Source organism: Oreochromis niloticus, linkage group LG14 (genome assembly GCF_001858045.2).
Source record: "Oreochromis niloticus isolate F11D_XX linkage group LG14, O_niloticus_UMD_NMBU, whole genome shotgun sequence".
NCBI classification, from domain to species: Eukaryota; Metazoa; Chordata; class Actinopteri; order Cichliformes; family Cichlidae; genus Oreochromis; species Oreochromis niloticus.
This window is the reverse complement of record NC_031979.2, coordinates 14,229,770-14,249,628: the sequence shown is the minus strand read 5'-3', so window position 1 is coordinate 14,249,628 and position 19,859 is coordinate 14,229,770. Positions and strand designations below refer to the sequence as shown.

At 45.0% G+C, this 19,859-nt stretch overlaps 1 protein-coding gene across 1 annotated transcript; it reads left to right on the top strand.

Annotated features, from left to right (window-relative positions):
* The first annotated feature begins 8 nt into the window (after positions 1-8).
* tiparp (TCDD-inducible poly(ADP-ribose) polymerase) lies at positions 9-19,335 on the top strand. The gene is given in 8 exon segments (XM_025898068.1): positions 9-606; positions 1,019-2,062; positions 9,719-9,798; positions 9,801-9,907; positions 10,213-10,400; positions 14,718-15,068; positions 16,396-16,653; positions 17,717-19,335. Coding segments are annotated over 7 exon segments (2,193 nt in total). The 5' UTR covers positions 9-606; positions 1,019-1,043; the 3' UTR covers positions 17,907-19,335.
* Positions 19,336-19,859: the final 524 nt, after the last annotated feature.

Below are 19,859 nucleotides of genomic sequence, written 5' to 3'. Positions count from 1 at the left end.
GGGTTTTGTCGCCTCGGTGTGAGAGAAGCGGGTCGCTGGGGCTGTCCTGTGGGGAAGCTGGGCATGCTGCAGTGCTTCTCTGTGTGTTTCTCTCACACGGACAGCCCGCAGAGCCCCGGGTCTGCTGACCAAGTGTTTCTGCTTAAAGAACGACGAGAGCTGCCGTTTGTGTAGCGGAGCGCTGAAACAAGTCTCCGGGGTGTCCCGCCTGTCTTTTGTCGCTGCTCGGCTTTTGCGGTGCCGTGTGTGTCTCTGTGTGTGTGTATATATGGGACTCTGTGTGTATTTGTCAGCTGTAAAGCGTACGTGCAAAGTTGCTCGAGCAGCGACGTGTGAGCGGCACGTAGACGGCAGGGGCCGCGTATCGGACTCCCGTGATCAAAATACACCGTCCCGGGAGAGGGAGGTTTTGTTACATTGATGATTTTATCGCTCCCGTTCGGATACGCAGCTGTAATTGCAGGAATGACGTTAGCAGCACACCAAAGAAAGGCACAACAAGAAGGAGGAGGAGGAGGAAAAAGCATAAGACACTGCAATTATATGTTCTCGTTTTTTTTATGATTAATCTGAGGCTGGAGCCCAAGTTCCCTGCAGCAGGATTAGGTAATATTTTTCCGCTTCAGTTGGCCTGCTGACTGCACTAAGCTGCTTCCCTAACGAGACTCGGTATAACAGGCTGTTCCTGTAATATTCCTATAAGGACTGGGGTTTATAATGACCGCAGATGATGATGGTGGTGTAACATGTGCTGGGTCATTCTGGGACCAGAGCAGTTTTGGTCTGCGGAGGGAGGGGGGTGAACTGGTTTCGTTTCGGTATATAGAGGGTGAGGGTTTTCCTTTCCAGGAAAGGAAAGATGAGTTTATGATATGGGCTAATACCTCGTCCGAGCGACACACACTATTAATCATTTCTTTATGCGCTAGGATGACTTCACCTTGGAAACTAGGCTTAAAGGATTATAGGTGTTGTCTTTGATGACTACCTCTTTCTTTTCTCTTTCTCCATCTCCCAGGACTGACGGGCTTTCACAGAAGCTCATGGACAAAACTTTGCACGTTCTCCAGAAATCCGCAGATGGTGGGCCGACCGGGATCACCCTGGATTTGAGTTTGAATATGGACGAAGGGGAAGATTTCACGGAGCAACAGATCGTGGGGCTCTCGGACAAAATACCTCTGGTGAAACCTTATTTCAAGAAGAAACAAAGGAAATTGGATGCCAAATGCCTCCACCGAGCCCTGGAGGATCCTATACTGACTACTTTGCTGAGCACAGATACGCTGGTCTCCGGGGATGGGGTGTTTGTTCCCCGGAACCAGCCAGGCCGGACTCCGGGGAATTTGTGCGCAGCGGCTGTAGTGAAACAGAACTGCATGGGCCAGGTGTGCCTCAAAGACCGGGGCACCGCTGACAATGCCACCGCTGGGGCCGGTGTGCCTGGGTTGATCACCCAGGACGTTGATGTGGAAATAGCCGATACTACTACGGAGCTGGATGAGACTGTACGGCGAGGGGAGCGACCTAAGATCAGCGATTCTTCCCCCGACTGCTTCCAGCTGAAACCGGGCCTCAGGGAGTCTGGTAGCGCGGTGACAATAACAGCTCCCAGCAGGGATATACCTCCCATAGTTGCACCCCAGGTTCCTCCACACCAGGAGGGGGCAATCAAAAGCAATGACCTCCTAACCTCTGGGGCAACAAATCTTCCAGTCAAAGACTGCACTGGAATCTCGGACCCCCTCCTCCTGCAGCCTGACAAAGGAGTGCTATTTCAGGACAAAAGTGAAGAGGCCTCACTGGATCTGGTTTTTGAGCTGCTCACTCAGCTCCAGTATCACACGCACCAGTCAGATTCAGTGGACATTTGTGTGGATTTCCTCCAGGGACTGTGCGTTTATGGCAATGACTGTGCCCACCACCACACCGTCCTGCCCTATCACTGGCAGATCCGCAAGAGCAGCAGCCAGACCTGGCAGAGCATAGCAGATGACTCCCAGGAGCAGCTGGAGAGACTGTACTGCAACCCTGACAATGAGCAAGTCAGGCTAAAGTATCAGTAAGTATCCCACTGTAGTGTTTACTGCAACCTGTACTCTGTGTTAATCAGTAGCATATGTGCTGCAAACTCCCTGGTTAGATACAGGACCCCTGCTACAGAGGGAAGCAGCATCAAAGTATTTCTGTTTTGTTTTTGGGGTTTTTTGTTTTTGTTTTTTCTTTGGTTGGCTCTTTGCCATCTGTGTCTGTGGGTGATGGGACAATTCACTTTGCATTTAGTCAATTGAAAGTAGGAAGTGAAACCACAATTCATGCCCCAAGAGTGTCACCCTTCAGCATTTCTCTTTATTCCCGACAATTGTTTTCATAGATATTATAATATTTCCGATATAAGTGGACAATTAAACCGTTTCAAGTTTTAACCCAAATCCTCACTCTGTATAAGCAGGGCTGAAATTGGAGAATACTGCCACCACCCCAGTCCATTTGGTGTTGAACATACTGCTGAAAGGACTGTGTGTTAGATCGATGGGTATTTGTGACATAGCAACAATGGTGCAGTAATCTGATAGGCTGCATGCAAGTGATAGTCTAAGCCACTTCTGGTTCGGAGTGTTGGAAACCGTAGACCTGAGTTTCCTCTTTGGTTTTGCCACTGGTGACAAACTGAAAACACTGCACAGCTGTTCTGTACATGCGTGGATGATGGACTGCAGACAAGTGACTGCTCCTCCCAATGCTGACTGTTGCTTTCACAGCTTTATAATGCACATAGTCCGTCTGTCCTTCTAGTTAATGTGTCACCTGCATCTACTGTATCTCTTTATTTGAACAGCTATCATGCCCTTGTGTAGGCACGGCCCTGATATCGGTTATCTATTTCCTGCACTTCCCTTCTTCCAAACCCAGATCTGTGATTGGCCCGAGAGCCGTCAAAAGCGAGGCTTTTTCTTTTATTTCTTCATTTTTTTTTTATAGCACTCGTTGCAGAAAGCCGTGAACTTGCGTGACCCCCAGCTGCCTTGTGCGGTCAGTGACACAGATGCACTTGGCAGCTTCTCTTCTTCCCTCGGTCATAAGCGTGCGCGTCACTGTGTACACTCGCACCCACACTCACACACGCACTGCTTGGCACGCAAACACTCGCACGAATAAGCTGCACAGGGAAGCAAAGTGACTCGCAGTGCTCTCACGCTCGCCTTTTAGCAGACAGAGATAAACGTCTTTTTCTCCCTCACTCACACACACACGCAAGATACACAAGCACTTGGCAAGCCCCATTGGGGTGACATAAAGGAGCATCTACTGCTTCCTGTGAAACTGTACTGTATGCAAGTACAGTCACACTCTCACACACACAAAGAGTACTTGTACACAGGTTTGACCCTATGCTTTCAATCTCTTCTGCAGTGTTCGCGAGTTAGAGGCGTCCCCATAGTTTCATGTCATTATGTGGATCTAATTACAAGTGCACTTTATGTCAGTATAGTGTAATCTTAAGGCATTAACCCCATCCACACCCCCACTCACATTTAAAGCCCTTTAAGCATCTGTGTGTTTTTCTTTCTTTTTTTTTATGCTTTTGTGGATGCTGCTCACACACATACACACTAAGGTTTTGAGGTGTGCACCAACTTTTGTGTGTGTGTGTGTTTGACTTGTTGACTCATGTTTTCAGCTGAAACTATGCAAAGAGCATATTGCTCCACAAACAGGATATGCACCTGGTGGTGTCAACCCAGATTCTTCAGAGGCCTTTTGAGTGTGTCTCATACAGTAAGACAGGCCCATCTGGCTCACTTGACTGAAACTGCAGTGGAAACCAGAAACGCCAGAAAATTTTTACCAGCACATTTTTAATGTGTATATGTGGAAGTTCTGTATCATATGGATAATCCTGTAATGACTGTTTTTGTTTCCTTTACATAAAAGAAAAAAAATACTTTGAGGCATTTCAGTCAGTTTTCTTTTTTAGTCTGACTCTGGTGTATCCTCTGATGACTGGAGTTTTGTTAAAAGCTAATTCATTAATATATCTTTGCCATTTTCTAATATACCCAAGTAGCAAAGGATCCATTTTTAGTGTGGCTAAAAAGGAATTCTCCAACCCTGACCCTTAAAACAGGTTTGACTGTTTGTGGATGGTTGAATGAAAACACAACGTAAAATATTTTCACATGATCCAATCCCAGATATGTCCTTTTCTTGCGTGTTTAGCTTTTTATCTGCAGGGAGTAAACAATGGCCAGTTTCTGGGTTGTTGTTTTTTGGGTTTTTTGTTTTTTTTTCTAAGGTGGGCCATTGTAGATTTTATTTACACCACAGGTAAGGACCGTAAATAAGCTTGTCTCTGGCAGATCCGATTATGTGCACTATGGGCAAACTTTAATATCGGTCGGGGGCTCTGAAAGCGGAGCAGCCTACCGAGTGATGACACACAAACTGGGGGAAAGTCGGTTAGCCGTGCAGCGTCGACACAAATCAGCTCATTCAGCCAACTGCTCAAAGCTTTGTGTAGCACTGGGTGTGTGTGAGAGCTCTTTTGATCGTCTTTCTTTAGAGATGCAACCCAGCTTGTCTTTTCATGCACGCAAGCAGCCACACGCACACACAGGGTGGAAGGCGTCACCGTGGTTACGGCAGCCAAATGATAACATCGTTAGCAGTATAAAGAGGAGCAGATGACTTAACAAGCTCTGCCGTCGGTATGGAGACGCAGGCCCATTCGGCCTTTGGCTGCGCGCGCGCGCGCGTGTGTGTGTGTGGCAGGAAAGAAAATGCACGACTGCTTTTGTATATCTCCATCTGATTATATTTTGCATGGCCTACTACAGGGCGTGTGAGTGTGTGTTCTGTGCTGAGCTGTTCCTGTATGTGTATGTGTGTGTGTGTGTGTGTGTGTGTGTGAGATCCATAGCACAGGTTAATCCCATCCATATGATAAGCAGAAATGGAAGTCCGGTTAATCCGTCTTAGTCATGAACTCAGCAGTGAGGAGGAATGTCACAGTCATCGCTTCTAAAACTTATACTGTAATAATCCTGCACCGTACAGTTGTTCATTTGTGCTGCCCTGTGTGTGTGTGAGAGTGAGGAATAGTGTTCACTTTTATAAGCTGATTGTGTGACAACCGTTAACTTACAACAAAATACAAACTCTTTTTCCTGTAATATCTGTTTAAGGAGGAACTATAGCACTTGACATCTTGCAGTAAAGGGCACATTATCTGTGTGTGTGTGTGCCATGAAGACAGGCCTTTTTTTGTTAACCAGGTGATAAAAGCTGTGCTTGTCATTAACTTGCATAAAGAGGCACTGAGCGCCAAGGGCAGAGCAACCTGACACCAAGGTGTGTGTGTGTGTGTGTGTGTCTTTGTGTGTGAGTGCGTCTTTGTGTTTCTATCACAGGGGATTCTGTGTTACCTTGATGTGTTTCATGAATCTCAGAAAATCAAGGATGATTGTGTCTAAGTGAGCTGTGTTTGTTTGTGAGAGAAGAGGCAGTGTCAAGATAGTCAGACTGGATGTGTGTTTGTGTGGATATAATGTGTCAGACAGATCACGCCATGAATCAGAGGGGCGAGGTCTGGGTCGCTCTGCCTCTCATTACTCAAGAGTCTGCCTCCATTTTTTTGTTTTTTTTTGTTTAATTTTTATTCCAGCTCCACCTCCTTTTATTTATTCTTTTTTGTTCATAATAATTCCACACCGGATTTCATTTTTTTGTCTTCTACATTTCCTTGACGTGCCCATTTTCTTCTCTTTTATTCCTCCGTCTCTCTCTTTTTCTTTATTCCTTACTTTTCCCTGAAGGGCCCCAAAGAGGTGGGAGAGATGTCCCAGTGCTCTCAAGCAGAATGCTTTTCCCCGTGATTTCAAACCATTTTTCTTTCTCTGGTCTTCTCCTCCTTCAAGTGTTAATTAAGTGTTGATTTAAATTCCAAACTCATTTGCTTATCTTCCCCCTTTTTCATCTCCTTTTTTTTTTTTTTTTTTTTTTAAAGCCTCACATTCTTTATAGGCTGGGCACTTTGAATATTTTCAAAAGAGAGGCTTAAAGGACTGAGAGAGGACACCCTGAACTATAAGCTCAATTATGTGGACAGATACACTCATACTGGAAAAATCCAGGACGTGCAGGTGACGCGAGTGTACGCTTCTTCCTGTTCTGTGTGTGCGTGTGTGTGACTTTGTTGTGTGCTCACTGCCTGTAAAGCTAAAAAACAGGAACAAATGAAGCCTATTTAAATAGATAACTGGAGAGTGAATACAAGGAAATAACACTAGCACATGACATCAAGTTTCTCTGTGTGTGTGTGTGTGTGTGTGTGTGTGTGTGTGTGTGTGTGTGTAAAAGAAGTGTTCGTCAGCAGATTTGGTTGACTGACTGACTTATCTGGGCGTGACTGGATGAAGTTTTGCGTGTACGTACATGAATCTGTCCAAAGAATGTGTGTGTGCGCGCGTATGTAGACGAGTGAGCCTCCAGTGTGTGACGTTCACAATAGCATGAATGATGTTGGAATGTGGGTCCTTTGGTGTGTAGTCGTGAGAAAGTTTGAAGGTGTGTGTGCTATAGGCATATTGGGGGGGGGGGTGCAGTTTTCTTAACCTTTATTCATGCAGGGAAATGTTTTCCTTAGGAGCCGCTTTTACTTTTTCCATCGCCTTGCCTGCTGTAGTGTTGGGAGCTGCTCGGTACGAGTACCTTTCCTTTTGGGTGCACCTTTTCCAAAGTGGGAGAAGCCCCGCATTTCCAGCATGGTCTTTGACTCTGCTGGAGTGGGCGTGCTTTGGGTCACTATCCAACTCTTGATTGGCCTTCTCACCAAATCTCAGTTCACTTAATTTAACTGCTGGAATTTTATTTTTAAAATGGCGCAAACTAGATGGGGAGGAAGGGGCGACTATGTGAAAGGATTTGGAAATAATCAACTCCAGAGACTCCAGTATTTGTCTGAGGTAGATACAGAGGCTACATCCTTTTTAAAATTTCCAATCAGTGTTTTATGATGAAATGACAGGGTTGAAAAAGCAAGGCTGAGGTGGTTTGCGGAGATGGTGGATATATTGGTCGGAGGAGGAAAAGAAGACCTCACAGGAGGTCATGGATGTAGTGAAGTGGGACACATGACATGACACATGGTTGGAAGGGGTAGAGTGAGATGGAGGCAGAAGTGGGTCAGAGGCTTTTCAAACAGTCTGTTTTAGAGGTCCTAGTAGACCAGAATAGTGCAGACCTGAGGCGAAAACATATCAAGTGTGCTTTTAAATGAAAACATATCAGTAACGACACTGTGGTAATGAGTGAGGTAGGATGGAAAGCTCAAGTTAATTTTCTCAGAACACTTTTGCATGGTTTGTTAATCAGCCACACACACACGTGTCATCATTGCATACCGTCACAGGCAGAAAACGTTCTGTACTGATACCATGAAAGCATGTCACAGGAGAGCGCACAGGTGCAGGACAAGGTGAAACTGAAGATCAGTATCAGTGAAAATCAGATTTATTTATTTTTGTATCTTCACTCCCTTGCACCTTTTTTCATTGTTGTTCTGTTTTTCTCTTCCATTTCTGCCTTTCATTTTCACATTAATACAGTTGTTTTGTTTTGTTTTTCCCCATTTTAAACTGAAATGCGTCTCCGTTAATACAGAAGAATTCAGAAAGTTGCAGGGATTATCTGCACCGTCTCTCTTTGTGTTTCTGGTAATCAGGTGATCTGATTATCAGTGACTCACTCCTCAGTTACTGTTTTGTTTCTGCACGTGCTCTCTAAATGAACTCTCATTTCACTTCCTATTCCAGTGATGTGTTCGCGGTATGACTTTGCAGAAGTACAGATGTAAATTTAGGGTATGTAACTACCATTTGAGTCAGTGTTTATGCAAGTTTTCAGAAAACGACACGGGGCCTCTCATTATCACCTTCCTGTGAGACACCGGTGTGTGTGTGTGTGTGTGTGTGTGTGTGTGTGTGTGTGTGCCAGTAACCCCAGCGGCCAGTAACTGCACTTAGTGGATGAAACTGAAGAGTTGTTTTCTCTTCGGCCATTGTAATACGAGGTTTCACCGCTTCAGGCTGTTGAACTTATAAGGAGGTTTCAGCGCTACTGCTGCTGCTCCACTTCTCTGTTTTTCAGTGGGAAACCTCTAAACTGTGTAGTGTACTTTAAATAAAGTAACCCACAAACACACACAGTGTAACATTTTGATGTTATATTCACTTAGGTTCTCACTAATAATCAATGAGACAATTAACATCATCATGCAATGTGCCCGCTTCTATGGCTGTGGTGTCATGTGCATGCTTAGTGTGTTAAATATATGTATAGATAGTGTATATGTGTCTGTGTCCTTGCCGTAGCATGCCAGTGTGTTTGGCCACATTTATGTAAGTGGTATGTCTGACCCAGAAAGGATTTGCCGGAGGCTCGAGGGAGGACTAATGCAGCGCGACTGATGCACATGCACACACTCAGACATGCACGCAACAGGGTATTGACCTGCGTGTGTTGAGACAGAGAGGGGTTAAGGCGAGGTTGTATGGACGTGAAAAGATTACGTGTTTCCCCTATTTATTTTTTGGCAGATGGTAACTCTGTGTTTAGATATTCTACTGTACTATGCTGAAGTGCATTCACTGACCACCTACAGCTACATTATTCTGCAGGTGAGCCTGATTGTCTGCTACTCGAAATAGCAAGGCTTTAGAGCAGGGGCTGGATTATTATCATTATTATCATCGTGTCTAGATTATTGTAATTCATTGTTCACTGGTCAAAGCAAAAACTCCCCGAATCGTCTGCAGCTGCACTAACTCCCCACTGAATGCAGAATTCATTTTAAGACTGTGGTTCTGACTTTTAGAGACAAGCACCAGCTTACGTCAGTGAACTTTTACATTCTTACGTCCCCAGCAGGTCCCTGAGGTCATGTGATCAGGGCCTGCTGGCTGCGTATCATACGAGGCTGAAAAGGACACAGCTTTTCCAACATCGGCTCAGACTCTGTAGCTCTCTCAGAGGGAGAGAGCTACAGAGTCTGAGAGCCGGAGATCTGTGGACTCGGTGATCTCTTTATAAAAAAACAGAACAAAACAACTAAAAACTCACATTTTTAAATTTGTGTTTGGTTAACTTTTTTTTTTTTTAATGTTCCGGTATTTTGTTTGTTTATGTTTACTGATGTTTTGATTTGGGAGGGCTAACCTATCTTTTTATATAATATAAACTTTGCTAGGCAGCTAATTGGCTACTTACTGTAAAGATTTGAGAGCAACATCAACCATCGTTGTACATAATGAGAGAGCTGTTCCCATGAGCTGATTCCATGGGGAAGTCAAAGTAAAGTTAATCCTAGTACCTTGCTCAAGGGCACTTTGAAGCTCAGTTGTCATGCATGGCTTTCTGTTTTTCATTTATAAGTCATTTACTTTAAATTTACACCCTGTGCAGCTCAGTATAAGTGACTAATTAGAGGTTTGGTCATCCTGCTCCAGGGCACACGGATTAAGTTAACGTTCCATCAACAGCTTCGTGCTTTGTAGCACGGCTTCTAATGGAAATATAAACTGTGACCATTTAACAACAAGGTCATCACTCCACAGCCCCGTGTGCTAGCCGTCCGGGTTAATGTGCATTGCTTGTCTACATGCTGACTGCAGCGCTTAGCTACGTAGTTATTCTAATGATTTCAAACCTTGTGTTGCAGGGGTCGAGTGTTTGCCCTAGACTTTGGGACGATGCGAGTGTGCGACCTCGAGTTCGACTGCGTCCGACGACTGAGCACCCCCCCAGCCCTCTACCCCTGCCTGCGACGAACCCGAACCCCACCCCCAGCTGTCACACAGTGTGGAAGTACTACTGCAGAGACAATTTTGGCTGGAGGGAATACTCCGAGGTGAGCCATTCGGTGCATTTATGTGTGTGTTCGGGCGTATTCAGGCTCTACGAACAGGATGCCAGACACATTAGCTTCGCCCACATTAATCAGTTGTCCAGTGATGGGGTGGATTTAGAAAAAAAGCTCTCATGTACACAAACTACTTGCTTTTGTAACACAGCTTTTTATCCATGTGTGACCTTTTATTTATCATTTTTTACAATGGCCACATTTGATTTACAGGTAAAATGGAAAAATGCAGAAGTCACCTGCAGAAAATGGTAAACAAATGTGTTTTTCCTCCCTTTCCTTCTGCTCCACAGCCTGTGGTTAAGCTTATAGAGGAGGCAAGTTCGAGAGGTCTTAAGGAGGTGAGGTTCATTACGCTCCAGAACCAGTATATCCTCAACATCAGGGAGGGCTTCCAGCAGAACGCAGTCTTCGGGTTCCGACGTCAGATCAAGAAGCGGCCCATGTTCATGTCCTCCGTGATTCTCACACCACACCTACAGTAAGTAAACACGGCTGATATTTGATCTAACTACAGCTTTGCTTTTGTGGTTAGGAGGTGAGCACTAATAGAGCTATAGCTGGATCCAGAGGTTGAGGTTTTGGCCATGGTGAGGACATGGCTCGAGTAGATAAACAACAACACAGCTGAGATGTCTCCACAGTGACTTAGTGGCTTGCTCTCAGAGCATCGCTTGCAGTAATGTAAGCAGAGACTCGTTTTTGTGAACATGTTACTATATTCAGAGGAACTGTATTGAACGCTGCGCTGGCATTAGGCTTAGTTTAGATTGGGCGGAGTGATACACCCAGTATGGTGGCTGTTCTGAACTACCTAATGTGACGGTTGTTGTGATGCAGACTTTAAATAAAGGACTGCTTCTGAGGCCAAAGCTGTTAATCACATAATGACTATTGCCAAGGTACACCCAGCCTTATAGTAAGTAATGCCAGAAAACGACTTTTTCCAGAGCTTAGTATTGGTACTAATTAATAGTAGCAGTTCTCATTTGAAAGGTAGCAGTCATTAACTAGATTAATAGCCTTGCTTTTCTGTTTTTCCCTGCTGGCTTCCCTTTGTACTTTCCAACAGAGCTGTCTAAATCATTTAGCACTTAGATCAGAGAACATTTAGTATTTTGCACATGAAGCAACACTGACTTTTAGAACAAAGTTCTGCGTTCAACACAAAAAAAAGTCCCTGGCAACATGTGCAAAGTAACTCGCGCACAAAGTTGGTTCTTGAGTATCTGACACGCCATCTTCTTGTGGCTCTCTGTGTTCTCTGAGCATCCTGAATTTGTAGTTTGGAGACACTGCAGGCACACAGAGGTCGGTACATGATGTTAATGTCAGAGTCGGCGTTGAATACGGAACACTGTATTCACATTTTATCTTTTCTGCTGCACATTGGCAGCCTGAGCTGAACTCAAACCCCATCTTTACCACTTACCACGGCTCAGATTTTTGGCACGTCAAACAGAGTCACTGGGACACGGGGAGATGTCCTGTGCAGAGCGAAGCAGATGGACGGGAAAATGAGATAAAGGAGGCGAACGAGAACAGACGAGACAGAAGACTAGACGGGGGAGAGGCAGAAATCAAGGAAAGGGTGAAAAGAAGCAAAACATTTGCGCTCCAGATCCAGCGAACCTTTCCTAATGCGTTTCTTTCCCCCTCTTTTCTTTAAAAAAAAAAAAAAAATTCTTTCTTTAGCTCAGTCAACTTCCTGTCCTTACAGCAGTGAAGTGATCTGGCTCGCAGCGCTCGCAGCGCTCGGATCTTATTTTTGAAACAAGTGATACCAGATTGGAAACAAGTGGAGTCATTTCACCCCATTTGCAGAATCTTTCACTTCCTTTGCCGAGCAGGCTGCTGTAGCGGTGTCCTGCCAGTTTCCCACACAGAGCGAACGCTAGAACGAGCTGTTCCTACCGGGGCCCTGACAGTCAGGGGAAGACAAAATGGAGAGCAGGAGATGGAGGGAGAAAAGGAGAGAAGGAAAAGAGAGAGAGAGAGAGAGAGAGAAGGAGGGAGATGGAGAGCACATCTGAGGAAGTGAATGAGGTCTAAATGGTTTCCAGACTGGGTGCACAGCAGAGTGGAGTTGGTGAGTGAAGGAGTGTGAAATGTTCCTGTGGGGAGCTGGGATTTGTTATGGGACATTGTCATCCATTTGGGGTGTTTGTGTGCTTCAGTTAATTATTTTATCTGATCACAGTCACACAATGGGCACCAAAAAAAAAGCTTCCAGCCAGGCGATCCAATAAAATGTGAGTTTTATTTGTGTAAAGGAATGGCTGTCAGTCCGTCCAGTGTCCTTTCGAGTGACCCGAAACTGTTTGTGGGCGTGTGTGTGTGTGTGTGTCTATCAGGAACAATCTGTGCCTGGGCTTGGAGGTTGAGGTCATTAGCTTGATTGGCACTCTCCCCCCTCACTCCCCACCGCTCTCCCCCCGCCTTCCTTCTGTCATCTCTTTCTGCTCTGCTGGTGTTATTTTCAGCCATCTCCTCCCCTCTCTCCCTCCCTTGTTATCTGCCCCTAATCTTCCTCCTTTTCTTTTTTCCTCACTCTTTTCTCTCCCCCAAGTCCATCATTCTCGTGTTATCTGTCCCTTTTCATTTCACACTTGTTTTCTGCAGCAGGCTGTCTGTGATCTCTTCAAAGCACACGGGGAATAGAGACATCGATTTCAGGGAGGAGGGGGGAGAGATCGAGACCGGACAGACAAGATAAGAGAGAGAGAGAGAGAAAGGAGATGAGAAAAACTGTCGCACCGACTTAGAGTCACTCTGATCACAGTCTCCTGACAACACGCACACGCGCGCGCACGCACACACACTCACTTTCTTATGGCTGATAGCACTAACAGCATTTACACTTGGAGGGCGATAACTTGACAGCCGAACTACTGTTACCGACTCAAATGCCAGACGTAATAGTTTTCTTTTTTTGTCACTTTTTGACAGCTCCACAATGGGCATTTTATTTCCCCCCCCCCTCGTGTCTTGTTCTCGCTCCTGTCTCTGCTTCACTTCGCCTCCCTGTTGTCTTGTTTGGTGTCTGGGTTTCATTTTCGCGCAGTCCTGTTGTTTTGTTTGGTCGGTGATGGCTGACGGCTGCTGAGGAGCTGCTCCGCTCCCCTGTGCGGTGATGTCATTGTTGACAGTCAGTGGCGGATGATTTTTAGAGAGCGCGCTCGTGGAAATGCTAGTCCATTGCGGCAGGCAGGCGGGCAGTGTTGTTTCACTCTTGGGGATTTTTGGGTGTGTGTGGGAGGGGGGGGTATTGATTGGAGGCATATGGGAGCACAGCTATAGGAAGGTGGAGAGATGGGGAGGGTGCTGGGGTGCCATTAGGTGATGGTTTGGTTGCTGTAAGTTCCTCCAAAGCTGCTCTCACTGACCTTCAGCAGGCATGGATAAAGGCAGATGAAAAGAGATGAGGTTTCAATAAAGGGCAGCAACTATCATCCCTCTGTGAAGCACACTTGATCAGAGTAATAGGCGCTTCTGATCCAGTCGCAGTTGTCCGGTCTTTCTGAGCATCGTGTGGAGGCCTTTTCATAATGCGGATTCTCAACTATGAGCAGTTTATTGATTTTTTTTGTTGTTTGGGTTTTTTTTGTTGTCGTCTGCCATTCTTCTTCTTCTTCTTCTCCTCCTCCTCGCTGGCTTATGTGGTGCTGTTTTTTTTGTAAACAGACCATACTTCAAAACAGTTGAAGCTGGTGAGAGACCTTCCTCTGTCACCTATTCCTCAGTGGCTTAGGGGATAAGTTACCACTCACTCACCTGTCCCTTGTATGTTGAAGGTCGAGGGTTCAAGTACAGCATGGGGTGTTTTTCAGGATGACACTTTTTTTTTTTGTCTATATCATGTAATACTCATCAACACACTTTTCACAAATCATTTTTATTTTTTTTAAACTGTAAATATTTTCCCAAGTACAAAATTATTGCGTACTGCAGAGGGACAGCTTTACTACAGCAAGGTAAATGTCCCTGAACAGGGTGACTACACTTTGAATACAAAACCGGTATGACAGAAATTATTATGATCACTCAGAGTAATCCCATTATGTTCCAAGTAGCTGCTATCTCAGGTAACACTTGTGGCCTTGTCTTTATGAGCAGTCTCTCTTCAACTCTGTGAGCCAACCCCTTTATCTCTGGCTTTTTAGCTGCACCAAAGTCAAGCTACAGATCGAGTCCACCCATAGCAACAATCCCACCACAGTTTCTCCAGAAATTGCGTAGTCTAGTTATTTATAAGATTGCATGCGAGTAAGATCATCTCACTGCCCTCTAAATAGTCCTAACTTACATAATACTTCCTAGTAACATTTTTAATGACTTTATATTGCCTATAAAATTAAATGAATCATACTTTATTCAAGGTGACAGAATTAGCATACAGCTACAGCTGCTTTCTTATATGTGATTGGTTGGTAGTAATCAGGCTACAAACAGAAAACGTCCCTTTGCATGCAGATCTGATTATAGAAATTCGAGCTGCACTGAATATTTTTCATATAAACCTCATCACAACTTCCCAGAGCAAAAACTGATGTATATAAATGTTTGTTTTGTCTGATCAAGCAACTTGCAAATTTATAAAATGTCTTTTATCCCATTCAGTTGATCAAACAGCCTATTGTCAGTAGCTTGGTTTGTCCTGAATATAAATATATATGTCTATATAATGTGCGGTATATGCCCTGAATATGCTGTTAACATAGGAACTAAGTAACCATTAATGATATTTCTTACACTACTGTCAGACATCTAACGCTTTCTTTTCTTTCTTTCGTTTTAGGACTTTGAGCGGCCTCTCTCTATCTCCTCTCCCCTGTTCGTCGTCCTCTTCCTCGTCCTGCTCATCATCCTCTTCCTCCTCCTCATTATCATCATCCTCCTCCTCTTTGTCCATGGACCTTCCTGCGTCATATCCCCTCTCGCCAACTACCACCAACCCACCCAGCCTTTTTCCTGAAACGTGGTTGCCGATGACCATGAGCCAGGACTTCCTTCGGGTGCCGGTTTCCCGCGAAGACCGCAGCTACAGGACGGTGTACAGCCTGTTCCACAAGACGGTTTCGGAGACCAAGTTCAGGATCATCAAGATCCTACGTGTGCAGAACGCCTTCCTCTGGGAGAAGTATAAGAGGTAAGAGGAGAAGCAGATTATTATAGAGATGTCTTTTAATCATGTATAATTCCTACAAACTTTAAGCATGACACCAGGAAACCTTTCTGTTAGTAAGTGTGCTGGCAGGGTTGCATGTATTAATTTCTTGTGCATGTAGCTTTTTTTTTTTTTTTTTTTCATGCTTTGTGGGAAAGCTGTGGCATCCGAATTTGATGCATATGTGGTTGTGTTGTCGAGCACAGCTCTGCTGAAATAATCAAACATCTACGATGTCATGAGAAAGGCACGAGTTTCAAAACTTGTTTTGACAGTCGAGAGATTTGACCTCGCTTGAGGACATAAAATAAGTATTGATGTTAAAAGCAACGATCTGTGTTTTATATAATGAATCCATAGTGTTGCTGAAGTTGCACCAGAGTACGGTGGTAGTTTCACATACTTTGCTGTTGCTGTTGTATCTGTTATTGAAGTCGAAAATATTTCAGACGGAAACAATAATCAAAAAAAGGCTTAATGTACACAGAGAAGATAAAAATGTTAAGAGTGGGGAGGTAAGAAAGAAAATAGGCCAAATGGGAGCAGCTGTGTGGGACTTCGTGAGAACGAGTCAGCAGTGGTGTGTGAAAACAGCAGATGGAGAGATGTTTGGTGATGATGATGTTCCTGTCTTCAACACACAGGGCTAACCGCTGTGATTAGTGCAGGGCAAGGCCTATCAGCTGTGACAGTTATACTCTCCCACACGGGTACCACACGGTTTCAAAATGACTGAAGGTGTGTGTTTCTGTGCGTGCGTGTCACTGAATTTGAAAGTGTTGCCCCCCTCTGAATGTCGGTAGATTTCCTCTTCCCACACTCTGGTTATGACAGGAAACCCATAACTGCTTGTTTGCTTGTCTGTTTGTGCGTGTGTGTGTATTTGCACGCAAATGACTTGTGAAATGTTCATGTGAAAAGAGAGCGTTTATCACCTCTTTTCTAAATTTGGAAATTAAGTGTGCATGTTTGCCGAGGTGTGTGTGTGTGTGTGTGTGTGTGTGTGTGTGTGTGTGTGTGCGTGTGCACGGGCGCGCTTGGATGTGTGTCACTAACGAGCTGAGAGATCATGGGAGGTCATGCCAGGGTCACAGCCTTTCTGGCCTGAAACACTTTCAAAACGAGCGGCGCGTTACAGCGTCACTGTACCGATCGTTGCGCAAGAACCAGATTCGGGGCCGCGTTTTTGCACAGTTTCAGTGCAAACAAGGTTGTGGTCCCAGTTAGTGTAAAGTCGTATTTTCTCATCAATACAGTCTGTGTGTTATTTTCGCTGACGAATCCCCTCTCGCCTCCTCTGCTCCGACAGGAAGAAGGAGTACATGTCGCGGCGCATGTCGGAGAGGGACCGGCAGCTGAGCGAGCGTCACCTCTTCCACGGCACCTCGGCCGACGTGGTGGAGGGCATCTGCAAGCACAACTTCGACCCCCGAGTCTGTGGCAAACACGCCACCATGTTCGGCCAGGGATCCTACTTTGCCCGTAAAGCTGTCTACTCGCACAACTTCTCCAAACGCTCACCGAAAGGAGTCCACTGCATGTTCCTGGCCAAAGTCCTCACTGGAAGGTAGGTGTGTGCGTGCATGCGTGTGTGGACACTGATAAGAAAACATCTCCAGTTATGGGTGGAGTTTTATTTATCTGGAGGGGAAAAAATAACACGTCATTTAGGTTAAATTGTTGGGAATATATTGGCTTAATCATGTGAATTATGTGCCTCTAAAGCAATGGACCCCACTTATACCACTCACAGTGCTTTGCTTTGTTTAATTGTTCCCCTTTTACATCTTAGCTAGATGTAAATCTGCTTTGGTTTAAAGGAGGTCGGAAAGAACATAGTTTGGTAAATGCTAAATCAAGGCCTTATGTGTCCTGGGTTTATCGCTGGCTTGCGCGGTTTAGCGTCCCTAATGAACCGTTTGCAGTGTTTGACAAGTATGTTCCCTCCAGTGCACGGCTCTGCATAAACAACTTTTCCTTTTTGACCCCCGTCTCTCGCAAACGCTCGAGTACTTCTACAGAACACATCGGCATCAGTTTGGATCGTGAGAAACCGGAGGTTCTTTTCCATAAACCATCTTTCATGTCATACTATCGTCATGCTACACCCATTCCTTTTAAAACGCAAGTCAAATGTTGAGCCACACATGTAAAACAGCTGATTTGGCTGTGCCCATCGTACGTTGCCGGCTTTGTTTTGCTGCAGCAGAGAGTGTGTGGTGCACCCAGGGGATTGTGTGGCGGTTTAGGAACAACGCTCGGTCTGTAAACCTGGGTCCAATCTGTTCCACGGTATAAGCGTCAGACCCGAACAGCAACACAGACTCCACGTCTCTACCCGCTGCCTTTGTCTTATTTATGATCCCCGAATAAGCAGCGCAGAGACTGATGGATGACGGGTCTTTGGGGATTGACATGAATATTTAAGCGAGGAAAAACAGCCCACCTACAGTGCACAGTTTCATTTCATCCAGTCGCTTCATGATATTTTATATAAAGTGTGGCGAAAGATACGGCAGTCTTGTTGTCTTGAAATTTAGAAGATTTCTGTGTGGTAAATTATTATCTGTAACTCCAGAGTCCCAGCTCCTTAACTGAGCTTTTCTGTTGTCCTCTTTGTTTTCACACAGGTATACTGTAGGAAATCCCTCCATGCGACGGCCTCCACCTATCAACCCTCGTGACGCCTCTAGCGACCTCTACGACTCCTGCGTGGACAACTGGATGGACCCCCAAATCTTTGTCATCTTCAATGATGACCAGAGCTACCCTTACTTCATCATTCACTATGAGGAGGTGCCCAGTACAGTCGCTGTCTGAGCCCAAGATTGCAACGCGGTGTCTGTATTTGCAAACACTTAATCGCGGTCTGTGCAGAGTCTGTTCAGGTTGTAGATGAGTGGATGTCTGCCACTTTAAAATAACAATTAAGACCAATTAAAAAGAAAGTATATATCCACTTTGGTTTAACAGACTCTATTGTAATTGGTTTGTTACACTAAATTTAATCCAACGGAAGGTGAAACCAGTCGAAACAGACTAAAAAATGTTTGCAAATACTCAGTGTTCCCGGTCTGTAGTCAGCTGGCTCCACCTAGCCTGGACTGCATCAAGGAATAACAGACCGGATTCATCAGGACAAAACTGGACTAGCAGAGGACACACCTGTTTTAATCTGAAAACAACTGAAAACAGCTGCAACAGACTTGAGTGGACTCGTACAGCACACTTTGTCTGCTGTGGACAGGAGCCCAGTGATTATCGTCACTGTGGAAAAAGAGGAATTGTACTTTACTGATTTGGAGCAGATGCAGGTAAAACCAAATCTAGCCCCGCACCCCCACACTTAGCCTAGCCTGGCTACCCCTCCTTGAGCCTGCTTCTGATGGAGGTCCCTTCCTGTTAAAAGGGAGTTCTTCCACCCCGCTGTTGCCAAGTGCTTGCTGACGAGAGCCTGTTGGGTTTCTCTCTGTAATACTGTGGGGTCCTTACCTTGCATTATAAAGCGCCTTTGGGATGACTGTTGTTCTGAACCTGCGCTTATATAAATAAATAAATTTAATTGGGTAATTTTGACTTGTACATGATCGTGGTTCCCACTGGACAAACGCTGTAGTAGACAGTTGGCGTCCTCTCAGTACTGTGAATGACCACCTGGCCACATTATTATTTTGAGGAAGCGTCAACAGACCAATCAGAGGCTTCCACAGAGAAGCTGTCGGAAACCCTGACCCTCCTGTTAAAGTGTTTACCCAGCCTTCGGCCCATTTTCAAGTATATGTGCTGCGTGTATGAATCTTTTAAGTTTAATGGACATTTATTTTGTGGCCTCTTCTTACCAGGCAGTGGATGTGAGTTTCAGAGGGACTTTCCACATACTGTTAACCTCATGGCAGAGGATTCACGTGAAGCTAGTGCTGCTCCCGGATGCCGTTTTAGCTGTTGTGCCCACCACTTAGGCTCCTTTGAGGGGCTGAGGCGTGTACGTCATGCTGAGACATAATGCTGCTGCAACGGTGGCAGCGCTGTAGCGTTCTGTCAACAAACCCCATTGAAACTCATTTCTCTCGGATCGCTCTGTCGCTCAGAGACGGTAGAATTTCTTTTAGTTTGTTTTTGTTTTACGAGACAAGGTGTACAAGCGTTCTTTGTTTATATTTGAACTGTGTGCCTTTTGTTCATAAAAATGTTTATTTATGTTAGTTTAATGTAACATTGGTTAAATAAAAGAATCTAAAAGAGAAAATGACTGACTGGTCAACCTGTGCTTTATTTAAATCGCTTCATTCATTAGTAACTTGTGCTAATGGTGTTTTTATTGGCTATTTCTGTATATAACAAAATCTGTATAATTCTAAGAAACTTCAAAACATCAGATTTGACAAGCTCTCCAACACCCCTGACAGAAATGTAGCCCCAAACCATGACAGAGCCTCCACCGTGTTTTACAGATGGCTGTACCTCTGTCCTGACCTCCGCCCTACATACTGATGATAAAACCCAAAGTTTCATATTTAAAGGTATCATTGCATCACATCTGGTGCCACTGATTTTCAGTCCAGTTCTTGTGTAAATTGGGAAACCTCAGCCTTTTTACTCAGTTTCCCTTCCTTAAGAATGGCTTCTTGACAGCCGTCCTTCCACTGAGATCATTTCTGATGAGGCTTCAATGAACAGTAGATGATCAAGCGAAGGGCCAGATGCATCGCTCAGGTCCCGTGTCAGGTCTTTGTTTGACACGACATTCAGATTCCGCTCATCTCCTGTAGCCGG